The 24,879-nt window shown below is 46.0% G+C and overlaps 1 protein-coding gene across 2 annotated transcripts in view; it reads left to right on the plus strand.

Annotated features, from left to right (window-relative positions):
* LOC144768631 (uncharacterized) overlaps positions 1–24,879 on the plus strand; it is a 1,076,067-nt gene that overhangs the window by 984,437 nt on the left and 66,751 nt on the right. For both annotated transcript variants that reach the window (XM_078652440.1, XM_078652441.1), the window contains one exon: positions 11,218–11,291. In XM_078652440.1, the coding sequence (XP_078508566.1) occupies positions 11,218–11,291 (74 nt within the window). The remainder of the gene's footprint in view (positions 1–11,217; positions 11,292–24,879) is intronic.

Below are 24,879 nucleotides of genomic sequence, written 5' to 3' on the forward strand. Positions count from 1 at the left end.
CAAGTGTGTGCACTTGCCCAGCCAACATGACAGTACCAGACTGCACGCAGGTTCTGCAATGGCAGACCCTAGACACATTTTAAGGCTGCTTCTGTGGGTGGCACAACCAGCGCTGCAGGCCCACTAGCAGTATTGGCATTCACAAGCCCTGGCACTCCTGGTGCACTTTACTAGGGACTAACAGTAAATCCAATGAACCAATCATGGACATCAATCACATGTACACTTTACAACAGGGAGAGCATATGCACTTTGGCACTGGTCAGCAGTGGCAAAGTGCCCAGAGTCATTAAACCAACAAAAACAGGTCAGAGAGAGTATTGGAGGAAGGCAAAAAGTTTAGGGATGACCCTGCCAAGAGGCCCAGGTCCAACACTGTTGAACACAATGGTCCTTTAGAGAAGGCCATGGAGTACTTGAAGTGTGGCCGAAAGAAGATATATATTTCTGTAGTTCACCGGTCATTTAGCAAAAATTCTGACTATATTGCCTGTGGAGTCCAGATTGTTGTTCAGGGCTGACAAAAGAGTTCCTCTTACTTCTGTTGGAGACAGGTTATTGTATGCAATTCATGAGGATCATTTGTATATTAATTTAATATAATATATTATTTATATATTTAATATATAATTTATTTTATATATATTTTTAATATAATATATATTTAATATATTAATATATTAACTCTTAATAAGAAGTGATTTAGAGAAGCTTATTGTTTACCGGGTATGGATACCGTTGTGGAGAACATGGTGGTGATATGGTGCTGATGAGAATATGGTGATGACTACTCTGTCTTGTTCTCATTTGTGCTCAAAATGACAAGAATTTAAAGTGTCTCACCCCACCGAAGAGTTAGGTAGGTAGTCCAGAGAGTGTTTGGGACAAAATCAGTCTTGATGTGTTGGGGTCATTCTAAAAGCTTCTAAATATGCAATATTTTGTAATTTTGTTAGTTGACCATCTATAAGAATGGTTGGAGGTGAAATTTGTGCATGAAACTAGTACTAAGGCAGTTACCACTTTTCTCATTGATGTTTTACCAGAAAGGGCTTCACTACTGAAATTGTTTTGTATAATGGTGTGCAGTTTGTGCTCACTCAGATGAGGGAATCTCTGCAGGGTGAAGGCATTAAATACAAAAGGTGCAATTTATAGTCCTCAGTTGGAAAGAGAGAATAGGTTGATATCTCAGGGTATTAGGGGTGCTGTTGTTGAGGGTGTGGATGTTGGAGATGCTGTTCGGGCAAGGCTATGGTTGTAGGTCAAAACTCCACATAGAGTGACAGGTGTTTCCCTATTTGTAGCTTTAAGGAGGACAGCGCATGATTTTCTTAAGCCTCTGTGGATAAGTAAATTGCCTAAAATCAGTGACAAGTGTTGTTGTTATTTGAAGAAAATGCTGTTTAATATTCACGTGAGTCTAAAGTGGAATAAAAGGAGGTCTAATGTGGTTAAAAGATCTATGGGCCTGATCATATGTTGACGGTATGTAGAGTCCATCACACAAGAAACAGATTATGCACACCACCAGCATATTGGTCTGCCAGGCGGAATAAATTACAGGCAGACCTAAGGTTTGATTATGGCGGTGACAACTCTGTTACTTCCATAGACAAACCTCTTTAATAGCACAACGGAATAAGGGCAGGCAGAGAAATGGCTCCATGTCCACCCACCCAATCATCCTGACTCAACCCTGCACCAAACCGCAATAAGCATTGAGGGGAACCACCGTAAAGGTGATTCCTGCCAATGCATTATAAATGACAGCCTGCATAGCATTCATTTATAAATTTGACGGGTGGTACATCCCCATGTCAGCATGTCCAGTAGTGCATCAAAATTTAAATCAAATCTCTACTTATTGTTAAGGGAGATTAATCTTATGTCAAATTACCTATTTCTGAAATGATGAAAGGCGACGTGAAATGTGGCTTTCCTCACCAGGATGAAAAATTGAGTGAGGATGGTTGTGCTGTGAAACTGCCTAATGGTCAATGGTGGAATGTTGCACGTGTGGTGACATGGCAGATGGTATTTGAGGGTGATCAGGACATTGGTTTACCCGGTTATGATAAAGGAGTTGAGCAAGAATTGGTCATTGCCAAAAGTTTTCAGGAAGAGGACAATTTCAAGGCAAAAACACATAATCCACATGTTAAATGTTGATGTAGGATTCCAAAGCAATTTGAGCATTTTGTCTAGCAGTAATTGTTTTGGCTCCATTTGTTATAGTCAGAAGTGTTGGTATAATGATTGTTTCCTTTAATAATTTCTTATATTAAGAATGTTTTTTCGTTTTTTGTATTAACTGATTTTGTTTTATTTATTTGATGTTTATTTTCTTTGTTGTTTGAAAAAGGGAGGTGTGTTGTATTTTTGCCAGATTGTATGTGAACTTTATCTTAAATAAACCTGCATTAAGTCTACTTACAGGTGTCTGTGCACCTCCCTATCTTCCTTTCAAGGGAAAGCATGTATAAGTACTAGTCACAAAATATAGCACAATGGATCATTTATCAATAACCAATACTCTGGGCACCTCTTGGTCCAGTACTTCACCGAAGATTAGACCAGTAGGCAAGTTTTGCTGTGGTACTATTCATGGGAGGTCAGTTAGAGTTCACTAGTATTTCAAGCAAGTGCTGTACTGTACCTTGCCAGGAGATGAAGAGAGTCACTGCTTTCTGGGAAGGCAGTCAGAGGTGGTCAATGAAATTCAGACACGTCATGTGTCCGGAAGGGTCTGAGCTGTACAGGCTCTACGCCAGTTCACAAGGTCCTTAACAGTTCACAAGATCCTTCCTTCTTTAACACCATAAGGAAACTTCACTTGTACCCTAAAAGCTCTTCCCCATCTGTTCCTGCACCGATCCTCATAGGCTACCTAGCTAAGCCTCACAAATCTTTGCCCGGTGAGCCACAAACTCCATCTCCAACAACTTACATGCTCTTTCACTTGGAGCCTACAGGCTCCATCAACTACAAGTGACAGGTTCCTTTTGCTGCACCTCCACAGACCTTCCATGTCACCTCAGAGGCTTCTTCCCTACAGCCCACAAGCCTGTTCAGCTGTATATTATATGTTATTTCCCATACACCTCAGAGGGTCCCTTTCCAGGACAGGGTCTTTAGGTGGCACCTCACAGGTTCCATAATCCATGTGCTCCAGAAAATAACCTCCATAAGTGTATCATGGTTGTCTGTGGCCTAAATATTTTCTACACCATGGAGAACATTCGAGTAGATAATGGCAAAAGTGATGTAATAAAGGAAAAGCAAACGAATAATACAAAAAAACTTCAACAAGTCAGAGAACCAGGGTCTCCTTCTTGAAGTTATAGGGAAGTATAAACTGAGGAACTTAACTTAAGTCAATCCTACCTCTGAATAACATTACATTTACCTATAGAGAAATGTAATGAATTACATCTATAGGAACATGAACAATAGTCTCGATTGTACAGCTGACTTAGAAAGCCTAAAAATTAGGAAGCCTTCTGGGGAACACTTCAAAATATTACTACAGACTCAGTCAAGAGCTAGAAGAGATGAGAGACTACACTAAAGAAAGGAATTCATGTATTTCAGAGTTCAGGTATATATATGGTAACACTGATTATAAATTGTGGCGAACGTGTAGAAAACATTTAAAATTATGCACTGGAAAAAGGAAACAGGTGGACAACCGTGTTCAATCAAATCCCTTATCCTGAATTCCAAAATCTGCAATGAAAGGCTCTCCCTCCTTCAACAGAAGAACACTTGCAATGTTACATCTGATATTACCTTTACAAGGGGTGAAGGGTAAGGATGTTGATTTAGAATCATTCTCCAGAAATACTACAGGAGACCCAGTCATACATAAAACAATAGCTTATTATCCAGTATTAGATCTTTCATAGATTCACATGCTTAAATCATTCCCCGTCTTCGAAGTGGAAGTCCAACTGTATCATAGTAAAGCAGTATATATAACTATCAGAGTCTATAATGGCACTAGGCTATCAGTTTAATACCCGATCTATGTCCTTTTTTTCTGCAAAAAGGACCACACTTGAACTCTGACCAATCAGGTGCTAGCACCCTCTAGAACACTCCCAGGAGAGGCTGAGTCCCTCCGAATTTTACCACATGTCACGTGTGAAGGAAGTCTCAATGAGCTCCTCTCAGTTTTCTTCAAGAAAGATATTGAAAGCTTTTTCTACTACTACAGTGTCTAACAGAAAATACCTTTTCCATCCCTGCAAGACCTGTGGGGAGAAAATGGGTACATGTGGATGACCCACATAAGGATTGCCTTTACTGCCTCTACCCCAGCACAAGGTAAAAGAATGCAAGATTTGTCACACTTCTAAAAAAACCACTGAAGGACTGGGAGGGGAGGCTGCTTTTGTGGCTTCAAAAAGCCAAAACTCTGAGAACATGTTCTGAGGAAGACAGTGATACCTCCTCTCATAAGAGAGCTAGATCCCATGAAGGGACTTCTGAGGAGAGCAGTATGTCCCTGAAGACTTCTCATCAGGCTAAGGACTCTAAAAAGGAGAAGCAAAAATAGTTCTCCTCTGAAACCGCCTTATCTGTGCCATCTACCCACACTGTCTCCACCTCCTCAACAACCTGTCAATTCGCCTCCAGAGGACATTGGAGATTTTCATAACCTCATTAAAAGAGTGACAGCCATGTTCCACCTCCCTATATGAGTTAAGCAGTTTGAGTGTTTCCTTTATTATTTTAAGGAACGAGCAAGAAAGTCAGTCCGGGCTATACCCATCATCAACTACATCTGGCAAGAGGGTATCAAGATAATGAAGAACCTGGCCACAGTGGCAGCTATCCTGCTTCGTATTGACTAGAAGTTTGTGGGTGGTTTTAATTGTGCATTATGTCCACACAAGGATAGTAGGTTTTGTGGTAAGACTGGTGAAGAGGGTGTATGTAGCACCCATTTCTGTGATACACCGATGGGGGAGATGTTTAATGAGCTGATTGTGCGTACTGAGCTTTGCTTTGTGAACAAATATTATCTAGACCTTTTCCAATGCCCTATACATTCAATGGAAGAGGCTTATCCTGAACAATAGATTATATACTGGTCTCACTTAACAATGCACCTAAGTTGCATTCTTTTATGGTGGGTGACCATCCCATGAGTGACCATTTTCCCTTATGCCTAGAGGTCAATTTACCATCATATAGGCTTGATAGGGCCGATAATGTTACAGAGATGTCGGGAAAAGTAATACTTAACAGAACCAATGGGTACACCCTGCGGTGGGGAAGGTCGACCCAGATGCTGTTACAAAACAGTTAGTAATAAAATGGAAAACTGCCTTTGAAAACTCCCTGAGTGAATTGGCCCCACATAATGGGATTTTATTGTCCTTTCAGCAAATAGCAGCTGTGGTTAGGCAGTTATTATTTGTGCAATTCCGCAATAAGATTAAAAAACAGGGGTGGTTCACCACAAAATGTACATATGCACTTACTAACCTATAGCAGACAGGCAAGATCAGACTATAGACTGACCCTCAATGAAAGAAGATGTGCCCAGAGAAGGGAAGCATGGGAATCCCTTCATAGCGCAGCACAATTGAAAGACAATGCTGCCTTTTGGAGAGCAGTGAAAACCCCGTTTTTCCAATCCACGGGTGGTCCTACAATAGAAATGGCTATACCCGAGGAGCTATGGATGAAACACTTTTCAAAGGTATATAATGGGAGGGTGAACTCTTACCTTCCTGTTAGCGATACGTCAGTGGAGCTCACTGATTATGTAGATCTACAGTTTACCTTGGAGGAAGTGGAAAGAGCTCTGTCAGCGAGCCAGGGTGGTAAGGCTCCTGGCCCTAATGGAGTACCTGTGGATCTGTTTAAGTCAAATATTGTCCTTTCGGGACCCATTAAAGTACAAGTTATTAGTGCCAGTTGTATGTCTCCCATGCCAAACACATGGGCAGAATCCATCATCGTCCCATTCTTTAAAAAAGGGGACCGAGATGATCCTGGGAGTTACAGGCATATCCCCTTATTAGATTCTATGGTCAAGGTAGTGGGACGGGTTATCCTGGAATGCCTGCAAACCTGGGCAGAAGAGAACTCGGTCCTATCTGATATACAGTATGGCTTCAGAGAAGGATTGGGGTCGATTGAGCAAAGTCTAAATTTGGCCTTATTGGTGGGTAAATATATGAGAGTCAAGAAAGGCCGTTTTTATTTGGCTTTTGTTGATCTTACAGCGGCCTTTGATTCTGTAAGACATGATAGGCTGTGGGTGGTTCTCGGGGTTGTTGGGGTTGACCCTCATATTATTCTCTTTCTACGGCGACTGTATAGTGGTGCATTGATGCGTGTGCTTTTTAGTTTGGGCGGCAAGCTCACATCTGCCTTCCCCGTTAAGAGGGGGGTTCGGCAAAGTTGTGTGCTGGCCCCCTTCCTTTTTAACATGTACACTAATGGACTGTGCCAAGCACACCTTAGGAACAATCAAGATTTTCGCTCTGTGAATACACGTCCTATACCTGCTCTTCTCTATGCGCATGATGCAGTATTAATGTCAAGAACTGAAATAGGTCTCCAGAGCGTTCAAGAAAGCTTGGTAGGAAGCCTCCGGGTGAGCTAATGCAATGTAAGGGGTGGGAGTATGGGGTTTTGTTAATACTCTGCTATACAAACTGGAAAACTCTTTTTTAAGATATATATTATCGGTGTCAGCCAGCTCACATTCTTAAGCCTGTCACGATGAGCTGGGTCTCCCTTTTATCTCCAATCTTATTAAATTAGAACCAATCCTCCTGTGACACAGGATCTGGCCAAGGGACCAGCCCAAGCTAAATGGGGAGATCTTACAGGACTGCCCAAAACAGGAAGGGCTTTAAAGATTCCCTGGATAAAGTATGAGTGCGGTTTTATGAACGATATTGGGCACCCTGAATACCTTACTGATCCTAGGTCTATACAGGCAATCTCTAGAAAGGCCCTAAGAAAGGAGGGTCTTCAGTTATTGGTTACAATTAGAATGACAGGAGAAATTTTAAAACCCAGTGTAAGGCAGCATCAGTTAATTATAACATCTTCTTATATGGAACCTTACCTTATATTTGTACCTGGCGGTTTTGACAAGCGACTATTAACTTGGATTAGGCTGGACATCGTCCATAGACTCATAACTTTCCCAAAAATCAATGACTGGTCACAGGAATTGGCTTTATGTCTGTGTGACAATCATTCTACCAAGTCCACCATTCACTCGGTTTTATTCTGCAAATGTTATGCAGCGTTGAGGAAAGCGTGGATTTTACCGTTGTTAAAATAACTGGGATTGCGGCAATGCAGCCCTGCATTAATTAGGCTACAGTTCTTGGAGGATGAACAAACTGCCTGGTGTTTAGCTATGTTCTTTAAGAAGGCACTCCTCCAAAGGAAATCCATCATAACAGATGAATTATAGCAGAAGGGGCACTTAATATTTCTATGGTTTTATTACTGTAGCTTCAATATTAACTGATTTTTTAATATCATTATAGGATTGCTGTTTTTATAATGTGTGTAAATCTTTGAGAATATGTATCTTGTTCTTTTCATGTGCTTTTATGATTGTTAAAAAAGCAGTCGAATAAAGCTTTCCTTGACTTGACTTGACAAGAAGTACAGAGTCCCAGAAGATTCCCCTGCATGCCTGACAGGACACCCCAAACCTAATTCTGCAATTTCTTGTGCAGCACAACGTAGATCCAAAAACCTGTCTACTCCTATATCTGCACTGCCAGACAAAAGAGGGCGCAGTTTAGACAACATCAACAAGAGGTTTTCCACCATGTCTGCCATCACAGTTCATGCAGCCAAATCCTTGGTTATTCTGGGCCACTGTGACCAGTGGCCCAGATATGTGGTCAGATATCGTTCCATCATTGACATCATCCCTGAAGACAAAAGACCTGAAGCCAAGAAGATCTTACTGAAAGGCGAACACACCTCCTTTGGGGTTATAGATTGTGTCATGGACATTGCCTCCTCAGACTTTAGTCAACTGGCAGGCGCAGCTGTTTGGAGGTGTCACGAATGGATTAAAACAACTTATTTTTAGGCCCGAAGTCGAATCTAAGATACATGACATGGCATATGATGGGAACATACTGTTTGGTAATTGCATTGATGACTCTCTTCTTGCCATTAAGATGGACACTGACACAGCCAATTCCCTCTGCACCCTCCAATACAGGAAGTTGCTGTTTTGGGGCGCTTGTGGGTGAGGTTTCTCAACCTACAGGGGTTGACTACCAATGCTTCCAGCAATACCAATTCTACCAGTCCCAAAACAAGTCTGCGAACCTACAGCAAACATACCATCCACAGCGGGTTTCTCTAAGCAAGGCCCCTGCAGAATGCCACCACCTCAGAGCCAGGATACAAGTTGCAAACAGTGACCTCATCCAGGTACCAGCTACACCACCTTCTTCTCATCCAGTGGGTGTGAATATCTCTAATTACCTCGATCATTAGAAAAGCATCACCTCCAGCAGATAGGTATTGGACCTTGTGACCTATGGCCATACTCTGGCATTTATGGAACGACCACCAAACACTCCGCCAAGTGGAGCGTACCCCCTAGTCTTCACTTATTATGAACGGAGGCCAATATAATACTTGACAAGGGAGCAATAGAGATGGTTCTGGTTGCTCAAAAGGGAAGAGGGTTCTAATCCAGCTTTTTACTCATACGCGGAAAATCATGGGAATGGAGTCTTGTCCTAAATCACAGGAAACTAACCACATTCTTCCACAAGCAATTCTTTTGGATGATTACTCTCTCCAACATCTTTCATCTCCCAAACTGCGGAGACTTCATGACATCTCTGGACATGGCAGATACATATTTCCATATCCCCAATCATCCAAAACACCGCAAAGATCTCTGCTTCACAGTAGCTGGTACCCATTACCAATTCAGAGTCCTCCCATTTGCCCTCTAGTCAGCCCCCACATATTCACCAAGTATTTGGCCCCAGTAGCAGCCGCTCTCAGAAAACATGGTCATGAGATATTCCCCTACCTAGAAGACTGGCTGCTAAAAGCTTCAACTTCAAGGCAAGCTGCCAGAGCTACAAAAGCCTGACTGTCACTGTTTCTCAAGCTGGGTCTCACTGCATATTGACGAAAATCCCCAACTACTCACGGTCAAACAATGCAGTTTATAGGTGCTAACCTGGATGCTACTCAGTACAAAGCCTTCCCTTTCCCAGGAAAGACAAAGGAGACTAGCAGACTTAGCTCACATAATCTCAAGAAAAAAGTATGTTTCAGTGAGGCTCTTTAAGTTGCTACTGGGCATGATTTCTTCTGCATCAACCTAGTTCCGCAGGAGCACCTCAAGATATCCACCCACTGTTAATATTCAATCTTGCCACCTGCACTCGCACGCCCGCCTCTTTTTGCCACACTGCACCTACTGCATACGAAGTTCTCTTTTATTGCCTAGTAATTATATTCCCTTCTTCACCCAGGCACCCCAGAATAATGATTCATAAGCACCAATACCACCCGGGTTTATACTGGCTTAGTTCACTATTGAAAGAACCAAATAACCTGTTTACTCCTTTTCCTCCTTTCATTTCATAATCCTCAAATACTGAACATGGAACGCTATCTTCAACCTTTTATGACACTTTGCAAATATAACTTTCTACTTACCTTTCATATTGTTATTTATGTGTGATTCTGAAACACGTATGATATGACGTAATAATCTATGACTTGATGTCGTACAAATTGTTTTCAAATTTTATGTTGCTGCTGGTGTATGTAAATATCTCGTGTCTATTTAATTATTCCCACTAACTCTCTTGTTAAATCTCTTCCCTCGCATGCTCCCTGTATTTGTGTTGTCTGTTTCCGTGCTCTCTCCGTAACATCAACTCTCTGTCCTTCGTTTTGTTTTCTTCCCTCTCTCAACCCTTTTTCTTTCTCTTTTTATCATTTTTCTTTCTCTGTCCTACTCACAAACCTCCCTTGATTCATTACTCTCATGCCCTATACAGCATCACTCGCTCCCTTGGGCATCACCAAAATCCCATAATCTCTACTCTTTTCCTGCCCGCCTTTTCCTTAAAATCATTTTCTCTCTCCCTACTGTTTTCCTCGCCTTGTCCCTCTCGTAAACTACCTTGGGGCATATTACCAACGTTAAGCGATATTTATCGCTAACGATGCTTAGCAACTAATTTTTTCCAGTCGCTAACATCTTGGCACGCCCACTTTGCATGTCATTAGTGATAAATATCACTGACGTGCAAAGTGGGGCCCAAGATGGTCGCTATCTCCTACTAGCTGTCGCTAACTGGTGTTAGCGACAGCTAGGTAATAGGGAGATAATTTTATCTCCGCTTTCTTGGCTTTCAAAGCCAAAAAAGCGGAGATAAACCCTCTTGGTAATATGCCCCCTTGATCCTTAACGTTCTAATCAATGCCTCTTTCCCTGTTTATACCCTACCAAAAAAATGATTTCTTTTTTCTGTCCGTATAAAATAATGTATCTCCTCCCTACCGGGTCGCCAAACACGATTTATGTTATTCTTCCATTGTGCACTCACTGCAAATAACGCACACACACCGCACACACTGTGTTATTTTCATGTTTATTGTCATGGGTATCACAATATATGATGTTAAAAACTCCGGTTGAATATCCCTCATATTGTATGGTCAAAATGTACAGCCCTGAGGAAGCCCCAGGCCGGATGACCATGTAAAGGAGGCTAAACACGTGTTGGCTGTCACTCTTCTCTTACTATTTGACTCAAAGCTATGAAAACGAGCCACAAACACAGAAAAAAATAAAAAACCGCTTATTTTGCATACCTTGCATTGGAATACACTCCAGGAAAAAGAAAACCTGTTAAGCTTGTCCAGACACTCAATTGGAACTACTTTTCTAGATTAGGGGGTCAGGGGTCTCCCTCTGTCGCGGACAAGCACTATCACTACTATTTGCTCAATCAAAATGTCTAGTAAGGGTTCGGGACCGATTACTCCTTTATCTCCTACAAGAAATATGGAGGCAGACATATTTTTATGATGCCCTTAGTATAAAAGATCATGCAGTTATAGTTTTTATTTTTTGACCATTTACAGTTCTTGTTGCTTGTATTGCAGAGCCTCTTTTTGCAGATATATTCTTATCTCTAGAAAAATAACATACTTTCTTTCCCCTCTTAGTTGTGTGGACGACCTGGATTGCAGAATGAAGAGTCACATCAACAAGGTCTTTGCCATCTTGCGATCACGGACAGGTCACTTTTTTATCCATCTTATTTGATCTATGCTATTAAGCTCTCTCCCTAATTTTCTCTCTCATGCTTTAGACTCACCGCTTGCTGTCACTCTACCTCTGCCACCTACTTTCTCTTGTATTATTTTTTTCAACTCCCTTTTATTATAGCAGGCCAAGGTTTTATAAAAACTTAATTTTTATATGGTGCTTCATACCACATTTTTTTGTTTTCTAAGTGCTGTACATAATAGGTATTCCTTATGTTTTCCACCTCAGAAGGATAAAAGTCTATGTTAGCTTTACTGGGATTTAAACTTAGGACATGCAAATGACATGCCGTTCTACTTATAGTGCCTTGTACTGCTGGTACTTTTAGACCATGTTTCTTCCTACTGACGTGTTTATTTTAGCATTTGTGACCTTTCATTTTGTTCATTGCGCCACTGTTCAATATTTTCTAAGATGGACATTGGTGCATGGCTCAAACTAGAAAATAAGGTGGTGCACAAGTACAATGGAGCTTGTAGGACCTGCTGTCATGCATGAACATGCAGAGTATGAAGTCCTAAGTCAGATAAGGTTAAGGGAAGTCAATGAGGAGTTCAAAACATTGTCAATAGGCCTTAGCCTCTATGGTCATTGTAAGCATGCAGTTGGGGGATTCTGTGATGTAGGAAATGTTAGGCCAGAGAAGTTATAAACTGAGTATTGTGCTGAGAGTGACATGTTGTCAGTTGGTTGACCTCCAATGCTCTGGTGCCTGAGGAGTCTCCTAGCACCAGTGGTGGGCACATGATAATCTGATATTGCACTATTAGTGGTTGAATAAACTGCTCATGCTAAGGTAGAGAGGGGCTGGGGTTTAGCTAGCTGGGTGCAGCAATTAAGAAATTGGTCTAGTGGGCTGCTTTTGCTTCACTTGCCAAAGTGCCAGAATGTCTTTGTGAGTCAGTATATTGATTATGCTTATGCCTTTAGGCTGTTTGGAATGTGTTGGCGGTGGGTGCTAAGGAAAGCTTTGCTCTGCCCCCTGTTGCCTGTTGCCCTGCCCCCTGTCGCCCTAGTGCTTTTGGACCCGCTGCCCACCCCGCTCCCTGCCGCTGCTCCCCCGCGGCCCCGCCCCCACTCCTTCCGGTATACACGACCCTCTCCCTTTCGCCACCCCGCTCCCACCTCCCAGCTGCTCCTCCCTCGTTCCGCCCCCCCCACTCTCCATTTATGGCAGAGTCCGCGCATATGCGCAGCGGGCACGCCAAAGGTAAGCCCGTCTGCGCCCGTCCGCGCCTGGACCGCGCCCAGCGCCAGACCCCCTGGCCCCCGCAGCTGCCAGCCCACCCGCAGGACCTACGACGCAGCCACCCTCAACGCACTCAGCACCGACCGGACCCCCGGCTGCCACCGAGCCACCCCAGGACGCACCATCGGACCCTTCACATGCCAATCCTGCAAATTCTCCTGCATTCGGACCTGCACCGCACCCACCAAGCCAAGCACCAGCAACAACCACCTGAAGTGCATCCTGCTCAACACCCGCTCCGTCCACAGACACGCCGTGGAACTCTGGAACCTCCTCGACTCCACATCCCCAGACGTCGCCTTCCTCACGGAAACATGGATGAACGCCTCCTCAGCACCCGACATCGCCATCCCGGACGGATACAAGATCACCCGGAGGGACCGCGTCAACCAAACTGGAGGAGGCATCGCCATCGTCCACAAGAACACCATCCGCATCACGACCAACCCCGACGACACCCTCACAACCGCCGAACACCTGCACTTCCAGATACACACCGACCCCAAGACCACCCTCAGAGGCACCCTCATCTACAGACCCTCGGGACCACGCACACAATTCAGCGAAGACATCGCCGACTTCATCAGCCCGCACGCCCTCCCCTCAGCTGACTACATCCTCCTCGGAGACCTCAAATTCCACCTGGAAAAAAACAACGACCGCAACACCGCCACCCTGCTGGACAACCTCGCCAACCTCGGACTGAAGCAACTGGTGACCACCCCCACCCACTACGCCGGCCACACGCTTGACCCCGTCTTCTCCTCCAGCAAGGACATCTCCTTCAGCCACGCCACCGGACTCCACTGGACAGACCACAGCTGCGTCCACTTCAGCTTCAGAAGGACCACGCTCCACCACCACCCACAACAGGTCCCCGGCAGAAGCTGGAACAAGATCACAGCCGACCAGCTCGCCACATCCCTGAACCAGAACCCTCCCGCCAGCTCAGCGAACCCCAACCAAGCTGCCAGCAACCTCACAAGGTGGATCAGCAACTGCGCAGACGACCTCGCTCCACTGAAGACCCCCCCCGTCAGACCCGGCAACAAGAAAGCATCCTGGTTCACCGACGAACTCAAGAGCTCTAAGAAGAACTGCCGAGCCCTCGAGAAAGCCTGGCGCAGAGACCCGACACCAGTCAACATGACCACCCTCAAGCTCGCCACCCGAAAACACCACCAGATGATCCACACCACCAAGAAAACTGCATTCAAGGAACGACTAGATAACAACGCCCACAACAGCAAAGAACTCTTCAACATCGTCAAAGAGCTCTCGAACCCTAGCGCCGGCAACAACGACATCACCCCATCGCAAGAACTCTGCAACTCGCTCACCTCGTTCTTCCACAGCAAGATCGCAGACATCCACAACAGTTTCAGCACACAGCCGACGCACCCCACAAATGCACCAACGCCCCCCACCACCACCCTCCGCGCCTGGACACCGGTCAACACCGAAGACATCATCCGCACGATGAACTCCATCCACTCCGGATCACCAACCGACCCCTGCCCTCACCACGTCTTCAACAAGGCCGACTCAATCATCGCACCCCATCTCCGGGACATCATCAACGCCTCCTTCAACACCGCCACCTTCCCAGAGAGTTGGAAGCACGCCGAACTCAGCGCCCTACTGAAGAAACCATCAGCGGACCCCATCGACCTCAAGAACTACCGCCCCATCTGGCTCCTTCCTTTTCCTGCCAAAGTCGTCGAGAAGACAGTCAACAGACAGCTGGCCACCTTCCTCGAGACTAATAGATCCCTCGACCACTCACAGTCCGGCTTCCGGGCCAACCACAGAACCGAGACTGCCCTCACCGCAGCCACCGACGACATCCGAGCCTTGCTCGACATCGGTGAAACGGCGGCCCTCATTCTCCTGGACCTCTCTGTGGCATTCGACACGGTCTGCCACCGCACCCTAGAACAGCGCCTGCACAACATCGGAATCCAGGAGAAGGCATTGGAGTGGATCATCTCCTTCCTCGCCGGAAGAACCCAGAGAGTCCGCCTCCCCCCGTTCGGATCCGAGGCCACCGAAGTCATCTGCGGCGTACCACAAGGATCATCACTCAGCCCCACGCTGTTCAACATCTACAAGAGCCCCCTCGCGGCCATCGCACGCCAACACAACCTCAACATCATCTCCTACGCCGACGACACCCAGCTGATCCTCTCCCTCACCAACGACCCCGCCAAAACCAACCTACACGAAGGGATGAAAGACGTAGCCGAGTGGATGATGAACAGCTGCCTGAAACTGAACTCAGATAAGACGGAAGTCCTCATCCTGGGATCAGCACCCTCCGCCTGGGACGACTCCTGGTGGCCCCCTGCCCTCGGCAGCGCACCCAAACCAACGGACCATGCACGAAACCTGGGCTTCATCCTGGACTCCTCCCTCTCGATGACCAGACAAGTCAATGCCGTCTCCTCATCATGCTTCAACATCCTACGCATGCTCCGGTAGATCCTCTGGTGGATCCCCACCGAAACCAGGAAGACGGTCACCCAGGCCCACGTCACCAGCCGACTGGACTACGGGAACACCCTTTACGCCAGAACCACAGCCAAACTCCAGAATAGACTCCAGAGCATTCAGAACGCCTCAGCACGACTCATCATGGACATCCCGCGACACAGCCACATCTCCGGACACCTGAGAGACCTGCACTGGCTCCCCGTCAACAAGAGAATCACGTTCCGACTCCTCACCCACGCACACAAAGCTCTCCACAACCAAATCCCCAGATACCTCAACGATCGCCTGACCTTCTACACTCCCACTCGCCAACTTCGATCGACCAGCCACGCCCTCGCCGCCGTTACCCGCATCCGACGAGCCACAACGGGAGGAAGATCCTTCTACTACCTGGCTGCCAAGACGTGGAACTCCCTCCCCATCCACCTCCGCCTGACCCAAGACCACCTCTCCTTCAGGAAGCAACTCAAGACCTGGCTGTTCGAGCAGTAGAGGACCCCCCTCCCCAAGCGCCTTGAGACCCTCCGGGTGAGTAGCGCACTATATAAATGCTTGATTGATTGATTGATTGATTGATTGACTAATAAGAATTTAATTCTACCCAAACAAACCCTTTTTAGCAGCATTAGGATAATGAAAGACTGGAAAAAACACAACTTTCTAACCTGTACCGTGCTTGATGGCAGTTCATAGCTCACTTTACTAGATTACAACTGTAACTTATGAACTGCACAGTAACAAAAGGATCTCTGTGGCAAAAGCAGCAATCTACAGAGCTATGCACATAAAATAAACGAATATGATCCCGGTGGTACACATTCCTTGAAACAGGCATATTTACCCTCTGCGCTACCTTAGATGAGTCAAAACTGCGACTAGACAAAACTCCATCTCAATCCAGCAGGAAGATTAATCAGCAGAGATATATTGACACTTTTATTGTGGCTGAAAAATGCTCTCTGCAGCGGGTTCTTTTAACCCCTTGGGTGCTCATGACGAGCTCAGCTCGTCATGACCTCGCCCGTTCCGTGGAACGCTCGCACGCTGGGCTGATTCCCCTGCTGTGCTGAACGTTCCATGGGAACGGGTGTGACCATGACGAGCTCAGCTCGTCATGAGCACCGGAGCGCCGTAGCTCATGACGAGCTGACCTCGTCATGAGCACCGGGGCGCAGTACGCGCCCCCCAGCACAGCGGGGGAATGTGCCCCGCAGCCAAGGGGTTAAAACTACCATATTTCAAAACACAGGGAGTCTGGAAACGAAAGTGAGTGCTGTGTGGCTTATGCTGGCCTGCTGATTTTGTTACTGTGGGCCCGCACTGCTGAAAAACCGGTCCCTTAGCAACAAAACCAGCCCTCCACCCTTTCCAATCTCCTAGGGAAATGCCTGATGCCCGGTACGGACAGTCTGGCCTATAGGGAGTAGCAAGCCAAAGCATTGAAGTGGCAATTGCGACAGCTATCCCTAAATGATATCCATGCACATAAGCAAACTGAAAAATTGGCAGCTGTGTGAAGCTTCAGGATCAGAAAAATACCAACTTCCTTATAGAAAAATATCAACTGTTTGCTCATGTTTAAGGTTATAAATGATTTTGGGACTGGTACATGAATACCTATTTATGTGCAATCCTCTTGCAAAATTGCATTTCGCCCTCTGATTGCTTTTGCAGGGATTTAGGATTAAAGTAACCAGCAGCAAAATACTTTTTGCAGTATTTTCTCATTTTATTTCGTGGTTTAGATTAATATTGAAAATGAAGAAAAATAGCAAATGTGGCTTTTTTTCTCATTGTTATTATTGGCATTAGAATTCTGGCCATGCTGGTAACACACTGGCCATGGTATTTGGTAGGGTAGCTCCTGGCCCAAAAAACAGCTTGGCCCTAGTAGCACAAGAAGGCCAGGTCGGAACAACTTCCACATGTCCTTGCAATTCCTTTTCCATTTTCTGATGCAGTCCAATTCAGTGAAATACACCGAAGCCTGCAGGGCAAGCAAGGTTGTGCTTGGTGGAACCTGGATCTGTGAGGTCTAAAAAGGAGTGTTGCTAACCAACACCACACTTCCAAGGGAATAATTAAACAGTTGCAAGTGCACAGTCCCAGTCAAAGGCTGCCTAGAGCTGCCCCCTTCTCTTATACAGCACATTACATGTTTACATGAAAATGATACTGCTGTTGAAACTTGGGGCTAGGTGCTGCAAATTCAGCTCCAGGGGTAGCAAGGGGGGAGCCAGACCATTGCCCACCTCTAAATAATGTTTATGCTCTCCCCTCACTCAACCTTTCTCTTTCCGTCACTCCTCTTCAGCCCTTCCTCTTCACCATCTCCTCCTTTATCACTCATTTAACCTCCCTCTGATAAGTTGGTTTTACCTGAAACTCATCTTTTCAAATATCTGCATGGCTAACTCAGACCTTCATGCTTCAGATGTTGATAAATTGATCCCCATTAAAGTTAGCAGTAGTAACACTTGTAGTGTTTTGAAACTGTGAAACGGTGGTAGTAAGCATTATATTAAAGATATGTTTATTTTATTTCCATCCTTGTCTCCTCAGCTTTTTTCCTTGCGTTTCCCCTCTGGCCTTCCCCTGTTACTCATCCTTCTTATCACCACAGCCCAGGCCCGGCTCCAGCATTCGAGATCTGAGAGGACCATGGAAAAGCATTCCACCTGTCTGCAAGCTGGGCCTGGGCTTGCTAGATGGTCTTTGTAGGGGGATGAACTGTATACTGCATCTACTGACTGAAACATATCTATTCATTTTAATTCTGTACTTCTGTGCTTTATCTGTTCTGCTCTCTACCTCACTTTCCTTTATCTCCACCTCACCCTCCTCTCTCTCCACTTCAAACTCCTCTCTCCCTACTTCAACCTCCTCTCTTTCCACTTCACCCTCCTCTCTTTCCACTTCACCCTGGTCTCCTCCCACCCCACCCTCTGTATGCTCTCACCTCACACTCTCTCTGCTGCACCATGATCTTTCTCTCACTTCACCCTCCTCTCTTTCTCCCTCACTCTTCTCTCTCCACCTTGTCATCCACTCACTGTGCCTCCACCTCTTCTTTCTCTCTCCACCTTACCCTTCACTCTCTGCCTCGCTCTCCTCTCAATTGCTGCCTCACTGCCCTCTGCCTCCTCACTGTCTTCCCTCTCTTTGCCCCCTTCTCCATCTCCCCGTCATTCTTTTGAGCATAGCCATCCCCCTCTCTTCTTCACCATCCCCTTGCCCCTTCGGTACCTAGAATCTCTCCACCTCGCCCTCTTCTGTAAGCCTTACTTTCACGACTGGTGCTTTTTGGGAAGATGCTTGAGCTGCTTCCATGCATGTGGCTGCGCATGTGTTGGTGCTTGGGCGGGTGTTAAAGGACCTTGCAATACCCTGTACCTGTTCCTCACTGGCGGCTCCCAACATTGTGTTCATGAGCAAGTAGATAATACACAGAGACTTTGTGCCATATGTAGATAGTAATGACCTGTGTAACTTTTTTGAGGTTGTGTATGGTGCCTACTGATGCACATTTTCTCCAAATAAGCTCAAAATAAATTGGAAAAGCAACAATAACAACCTGAGCAGAACCGACCAAACATAACATGCGGACCTCTTGCAATCCTTCACTGCCTGCAGTGCCCACAGCATAGCATTCAAAGTTGACAGCTGCACTTTTAATTTGATGGCTTTGGTGGCTAATTTCTCGACCAATTTTTGAATGTCAGTTCTTCGAGCGGAATGTATTTTAGGGGAAGGTTTGATTGTCAGTTCCTTCAGCAGAAAGTGGGATTAGGGAAAACACAGAGGTAACGTACAACTCAGGTGAATGCATCAAAACTGAACTGTCTCTTCTAAATTGTGACTGGCATGTCCCCCTCCACTTCCTGGTCTCTTCCTTTCTCCAACTAGTATCTCCTATTCTCATAAATCCATACCCATGACTCTCCTCTCCCTTCTGTTCTACGACTCTCCTCTTGACACTCCTTCTCTCACCCCACACCTTATCACTAGGTCATCACCCTTCTCTTTGATGCTTTTCCATTCTCAGCGTCCTGATCCTTTACATGCTTTATCTCCACTCTCACCATTCCCAAGTCCTCTCCCCTTTACTCGCCTCTTATTGGCCTTCTATCAAAAATCACCCTACTTCATCACCAAATTTGCTCATCATTCTCCTGCTCCATTCTCCTACTTCCTCTGACTCATCTTTCACCCTCCTTCACCCACCTCTGACAGCATCTAAATCACCTTCTCTTCTTTGAGTTGCATCACTCTCCTACTCCTCTCTAATCAACCATCCCTGTCAGGATATTTCTTCTCCTCCTTTCTAGTCACTCTGCCCCTCTTATTTCATCTGTCTCTTTCTTCACCATTCTTTTGTCCTATGCTTCTTTTCCCTTCCCATCGTATTTTCAAGCCTCACGCTCTCCTCTAATCACCCCCCGTTTCTCGTCTCTGAGCTTCATCGCTATTTCCTCTTATCACCATTCTAAAATGCTCATGATCCCTACCCAATACAGCCACGGCTCTGAAACCCGTAGACCTGGGTTTTCAAGACTTATGACCAAAGAACACAAATCGATAGCCAATAATATTACTGGTCTAAACGAATTATGCACTTTACCTTTCAAAAATACCCAAAACATCACATTTTTTGATGCTCAAGTAAGTATTGTTTATCCAGATCAGTGACACCATGCGCTTCATATTGATTTTAAAGGCAGTACATACAAGTTTGTTTACAGCGTTTGCTGTCCCATTCTAGTGTTAGCAATGAAAGCCTGAGATTTGAACTCATGAAGCTACAGATTCTAGAAACATTGTGGCAGCAGGTGCATTAGCCTACTACATTATCTTATATGCTTAGGATCCATGGGCTTATTTATAGCAGTGGTAACACTCATTTCGATCTACTCCTGTGGCATAAAAATAGTATTTGTTGGAACACAATGTGTGCAGTCACCGAAACCGCAAAGTGTGGTGTCTCTATTGTTACTTTCTCCTCAATATATTAGCAGACTCTGCCTTCAGCGAGTACCTCTGGACAGTGGGAGTAGGCAGGACTGTGGCAGCTCCTGTTGCCGGTGTTTCCACAAGAGAGCTGCCAGTGCTCCACTTAGTACAATGGGAACTTGCACCACTCCTGCCCATGCTGTGCCTGTGTTGTGTTGTATTAGTGAAACTTGGCAAAAGTCTTCACTTCAGAAAAGTCAAAAACATGTGGCTTTGATGGTGTTATTTTTTCATGTAGTGCCACAAGGTAAGAATAGCCTGAAAGCAGGAAAAAGTAAAACAACCACTACTAAGGTATACATTTGGTTTGCACATTTTTAATTATTTTCCTTGGGATGGCAAAATCCTATCAGATTATTTTTGGATTGTTATCTATTAGAGACTGTGAAATGGGAGATTGTGGTTCTCTTTTGATATGGTGGGAGCATCAAAGATACTCCTGCATTTCACATGCTGGAATATAGCCATTCGCACTTAAAGTAGCCCAAGGTGTTGGTGTTTTTCGTCATAGTTAAACAATTAGCCCGAGAAAGCAAGACTGCAGGCCCACACGCATCGTTAAGAAAAATATGCTTTTCCACTTGTGTCTGGCACTTGGGAGAGCCACTAGGCTACCTTGGGAAGCCACTGGGCTACCTTAGGAGGGCCTCTGTTTTAGCTCAGGCGAGCCACTTGGAGAGCCACTGGGCTACCTTGAGAGGGCCTGGCACACCCTCTACACCGGGCCTGCCGCAGCCCTTTTTCCTGTCAGCCGCGCCTCTCCTGTAGGGTGGCACCCAGCCTCTACCATACAATGTAACCCCTGCAAAACCGGAGGGCCAGGTGTGGCCTCAAGGTATAAATAAATGCATAGTGAATGCTTGTGGTTCACTCGGTGATCACCAACACTGTCTGTGTGTCCGTCATTTCTATAGTATTGCGGCCTACGCCATGAGGTCCAGCCAAACCCTACATTGGCGACGATGCTGATAATTCCCAAGCATTCCAAGAGACACTCACCCCACCGGCAACTCACTTCGGTGAAGTGCCCTCTCCTGGAAAACGGGCGGCAACCTGTGGACAGCAGCGGCCTCCCGCAGCATTAAGGCTGGTGGCTTGGGCCTATTGCCACTAGTATGGGGCAAGACGTGCTCCTGTGTATGCCCCCCCCCCTCCTCAACAGCGGATGCCTGGAAGGCACGCAACATGAAAGGTGCCAGTTCTTTCTCTCTCTCTCCCTCCCACCCACATCGTGTGCTGAGGTAAAGAAGAAAAAAAAGGAGGTAATAACAAAAACTGATAAACACTGGGTGAACATTAAAGAAAAAAAGAGTATTCATTCCAAACGACTATATTTACCAGACAGAGGAAGAAACTAAATGAACACATGGTAACCCTCATAGTGTGCATGACCAAGTGATATTTGTTACACAGGGAGTGAAGCAACGCAGTTTTAAAGGCTTGTGGTATGCAATGCACAGTATTCACGGATTGAAAAAAATAGAACAAATTAAAAAGGCAATAACTCTGTCATAAGAGCGCAGTAGGCCCCAGAACAGCACACCGTACTTTGGGGGAAGAGAACAAAGCCCTCTAGTTACATCAAAAACCATGCTAAGAGAGAAGAGAGAAAATGTCTTCCCAACAACAGGAAACACCGCTACCTGCTCCTCAACGAGGTGCGCAGGTATCCATCACAGCCTTACCGCTTTTTAGCCAGTTGGTTGATCCCGCCACAGCCATGCCACAATGGCACCAGTGGATTAGGCACCTTCAACACTACTTTCACACCACGCGGGAGACTGATGGGCAGGGAAGAGATCCATGATACTCCACGTAGGCAGAGCGGAACTATGCGACTTGTTTGAACATCTTCTCAACACAGGAGGCAATGAGGACTCTGATGCTGCCGTAGCAGCCCTAAACCAGCACTTTTACCCCAACTCAATCTCGACTATGTAAGGTTCAAGTTGAGACAGGCCCGCCAGACATAAAGTGATTCAGTGGACGTATTTTATTTGCACCTGCTCTGGCATAAACCAACCAGACACATTCAGAGCCCCTTTAATCCAGGGTTGCCTATCATATGCCCTATGCAAACTGGTCATCTGCCATGACGCATCTCCCATGACAACATCGGCATCCTTGCAAGATCCCACGAACTAGCGGACAATAGAGCTTAAGACATGGAAGTAGTGCTGGCAAGAGTTTCAGCTCTGGCCACAGCAACCCGAGCAGTCAAGGTCAAAGAGGAACAAGTTGACGCACTCCATCGACGTCCTCCTCGACAATGCACCTACACCTCGATCAATCAAACCGAAAAAGGGTGTGGAAACTGTGGGCTGACACACCGCACACCCAACGTTCGTCCAGTCCAAGGAAAGTCCTGGTCAAAATCTGGCCGAACGAACCACTTCACAAAAGTATGCCACAGTAGTGCACCAGTCACCAGCCCACAATACCGAGGAAGAGGACATCCTACTCTCCGCCAGCTCTCTCTGTATGAAGACTAAGGTGGGCACTCAACGCAACATCCCTAGTGCGTGAGTCGCCCTGAGCTGAGGACAACGATAAAGATGAAGTCTTTACGGTGTCCTTTGCAGGCAGGGAGAATCACCGAAGAAGAGCACCACCAATGTGAAAAGTACACATCGGAGGAGCAGTGATCACCTCTCTCGTATAACCTGGGTGCATAAGTGAATGTCATGGACACTATCCAATTCTGAAAGCCGTCACCATGTCCAAAACTGACACCTAACAAGGCCAGAATCTACATATATGGAAGAATGGAACCACTGTCCCTGAGAGGAGTAGTAGATGTGAAAATAGAAAGTGAAGGTCATATGGGGTGGGCCAGTTTCCACGTAACCAGAGGCAACACCGGCAACCTCCTCGGATGTCGCAGGGTGGAAGACCATGGGCTGGTATTCTTTTCCCGTCAAGTACATGACTTGCATGCAGCATGCATCCTCAAGGAATTCCCACAACTGTTCCGAGGGCCGGGGTGCTTCAAAGCCCTGAATATAAACTTTATATCGACAAAATCATCCAACCCACTGCACTCCGGCACAAGAGTGAAGTTTCATCTGTGCCAACTAGTGGAAAAGGAGCTAGACCAGCTCAACCAGCTAGAGGTGATTTAGTAATTAACAGGACCCACCCCATGGGTTTCACCCCTGGTCATAGCTCCCAAGCCCAAGCAACCGGAAGCCATCAGACCACCTCCAACATTGATGAAATAGTGGAGGACCTCAACGGAGCTCGCTGGTTCTCCAAACTAGACCTGAATGCCAGCTACAACCAGCTTGAACAGAACATGGCAAACAAGTACATCACCACCTTCTCAGCGCACATTGGCCTTTTCAGGTAAAGATGCTTCAATTAAGAGATCTCGTCTGCCACAGAAGTCATTCAGGACGTCATGCGAGAGACCCTGTCAGGACTAATTGGCATGCTGATTGTGAGTGATGACATTCTGATCTATTCAGACACCCTGGAAGATAAGTTGGTGAGGTTGAGAGCCATGCTGCTGAGATTGGTAAACTGTGGACTAACCGTCCACTGACAAAAATGCTCCTTTTACACCAAGTCAGTAAAGTTCTTTGACTTTCGGTTCTCCAGTGATGGTCTGCTAGTTGACCCAAAAAAATAGATGCCATCAGAACAGCAGCTGTACCGCTAAATGCATCGGAAGCGAGAAGCTTTCTGGGTATGGAAAAATACTGTGGATGTTTCATTCCCAACCTGGTCACTGCGCAAATGACAGTGGCAACATTTCCTAGATGATGCAAGAGCCCTCACCACCAACGAACAAACAACAATGAAGCAACTGTGGAGAGTGCATGATGAACTCAGCACAAGTGTACAGGACTCCTGGTATAAGGGCACCAAATAGTGATGCCACAGAGCTTATGGGCTAGAGTTGTGGAATTGGCACACCAGGGACACCAAGGGATTGCAAAGCCGACGGCTAGCCTAAGAGACAAGGTGTGGCTCCTAATGAATCTGCAACTGTCACTCCTGTGCCATCACAGGTGGGGAACCGCCAACTGCACCAGTGATCACTGAAGAAGGCTGCACAACACCCTGGTCATGTGTTAGCATGGACTTGGCAGTTTCCCCGATGACAGGCTTACCGCAGGAAAGACAGTCACACCAAATACCCCAGTGTAGATCTAGTACGATCCACAGCATTTGGGCATGCCAAGCCAGTACTAAAAAAGGTATTTGCAATGCTAGGGATCCCTGAAGAAATAAAAACAGAAAATGGGACCCCACTTTAAGGGACAAGAGTTCCAAACTGACCTACAAAGTTTGCATGTAAGGCATCGGAAGATAACCCTAGAGTGGCCTCAGTCTAACAGCGAGGTAGAGTGGTTCATGCACACCCTGAATAGAGCACTCAGGATCAGAGTAAAGCGCGGAGAAGATGCAGAGTGCTGGCTACACTGATTCTTGAGAGCCTACCAACAAAAACCACACAGTACCACATGGGGTGCCTCAAGTGACCTGTTAATGAGAAGATGTGCTGGAGACATAACCTCAGCAAGGCTTAGCTGGAGCCCAGCGGAAATAGACATGCAAGTCACTCAAGCGAAACTGCAAGCCACAAACGACAAAGCCAGTAAAGATCGAAAGGCTGTCATTTCAGACATCACCGTTGGAGACAAGGTGATCCTGAAGGATCAACATCCAGGATGGAAGTTACGCACCCCCTTTCGAAAAGTAAGTGTGGAAAATCACCAACATCCAAGGGACAATGGTAATGGCTCACGTGGCCACACCACAGTATCAAGAAACATATCCTTGTTCAAACAAGTCAGATCCA

This window comes from Lissotriton helveticus, chromosome 7 (assembly GCF_964261635.1).
Source record: "Lissotriton helveticus chromosome 7, aLisHel1.1, whole genome shotgun sequence".
NCBI lineage: Eukaryota > Metazoa > Chordata > Amphibia > Caudata > Salamandridae > Lissotriton > Lissotriton helveticus.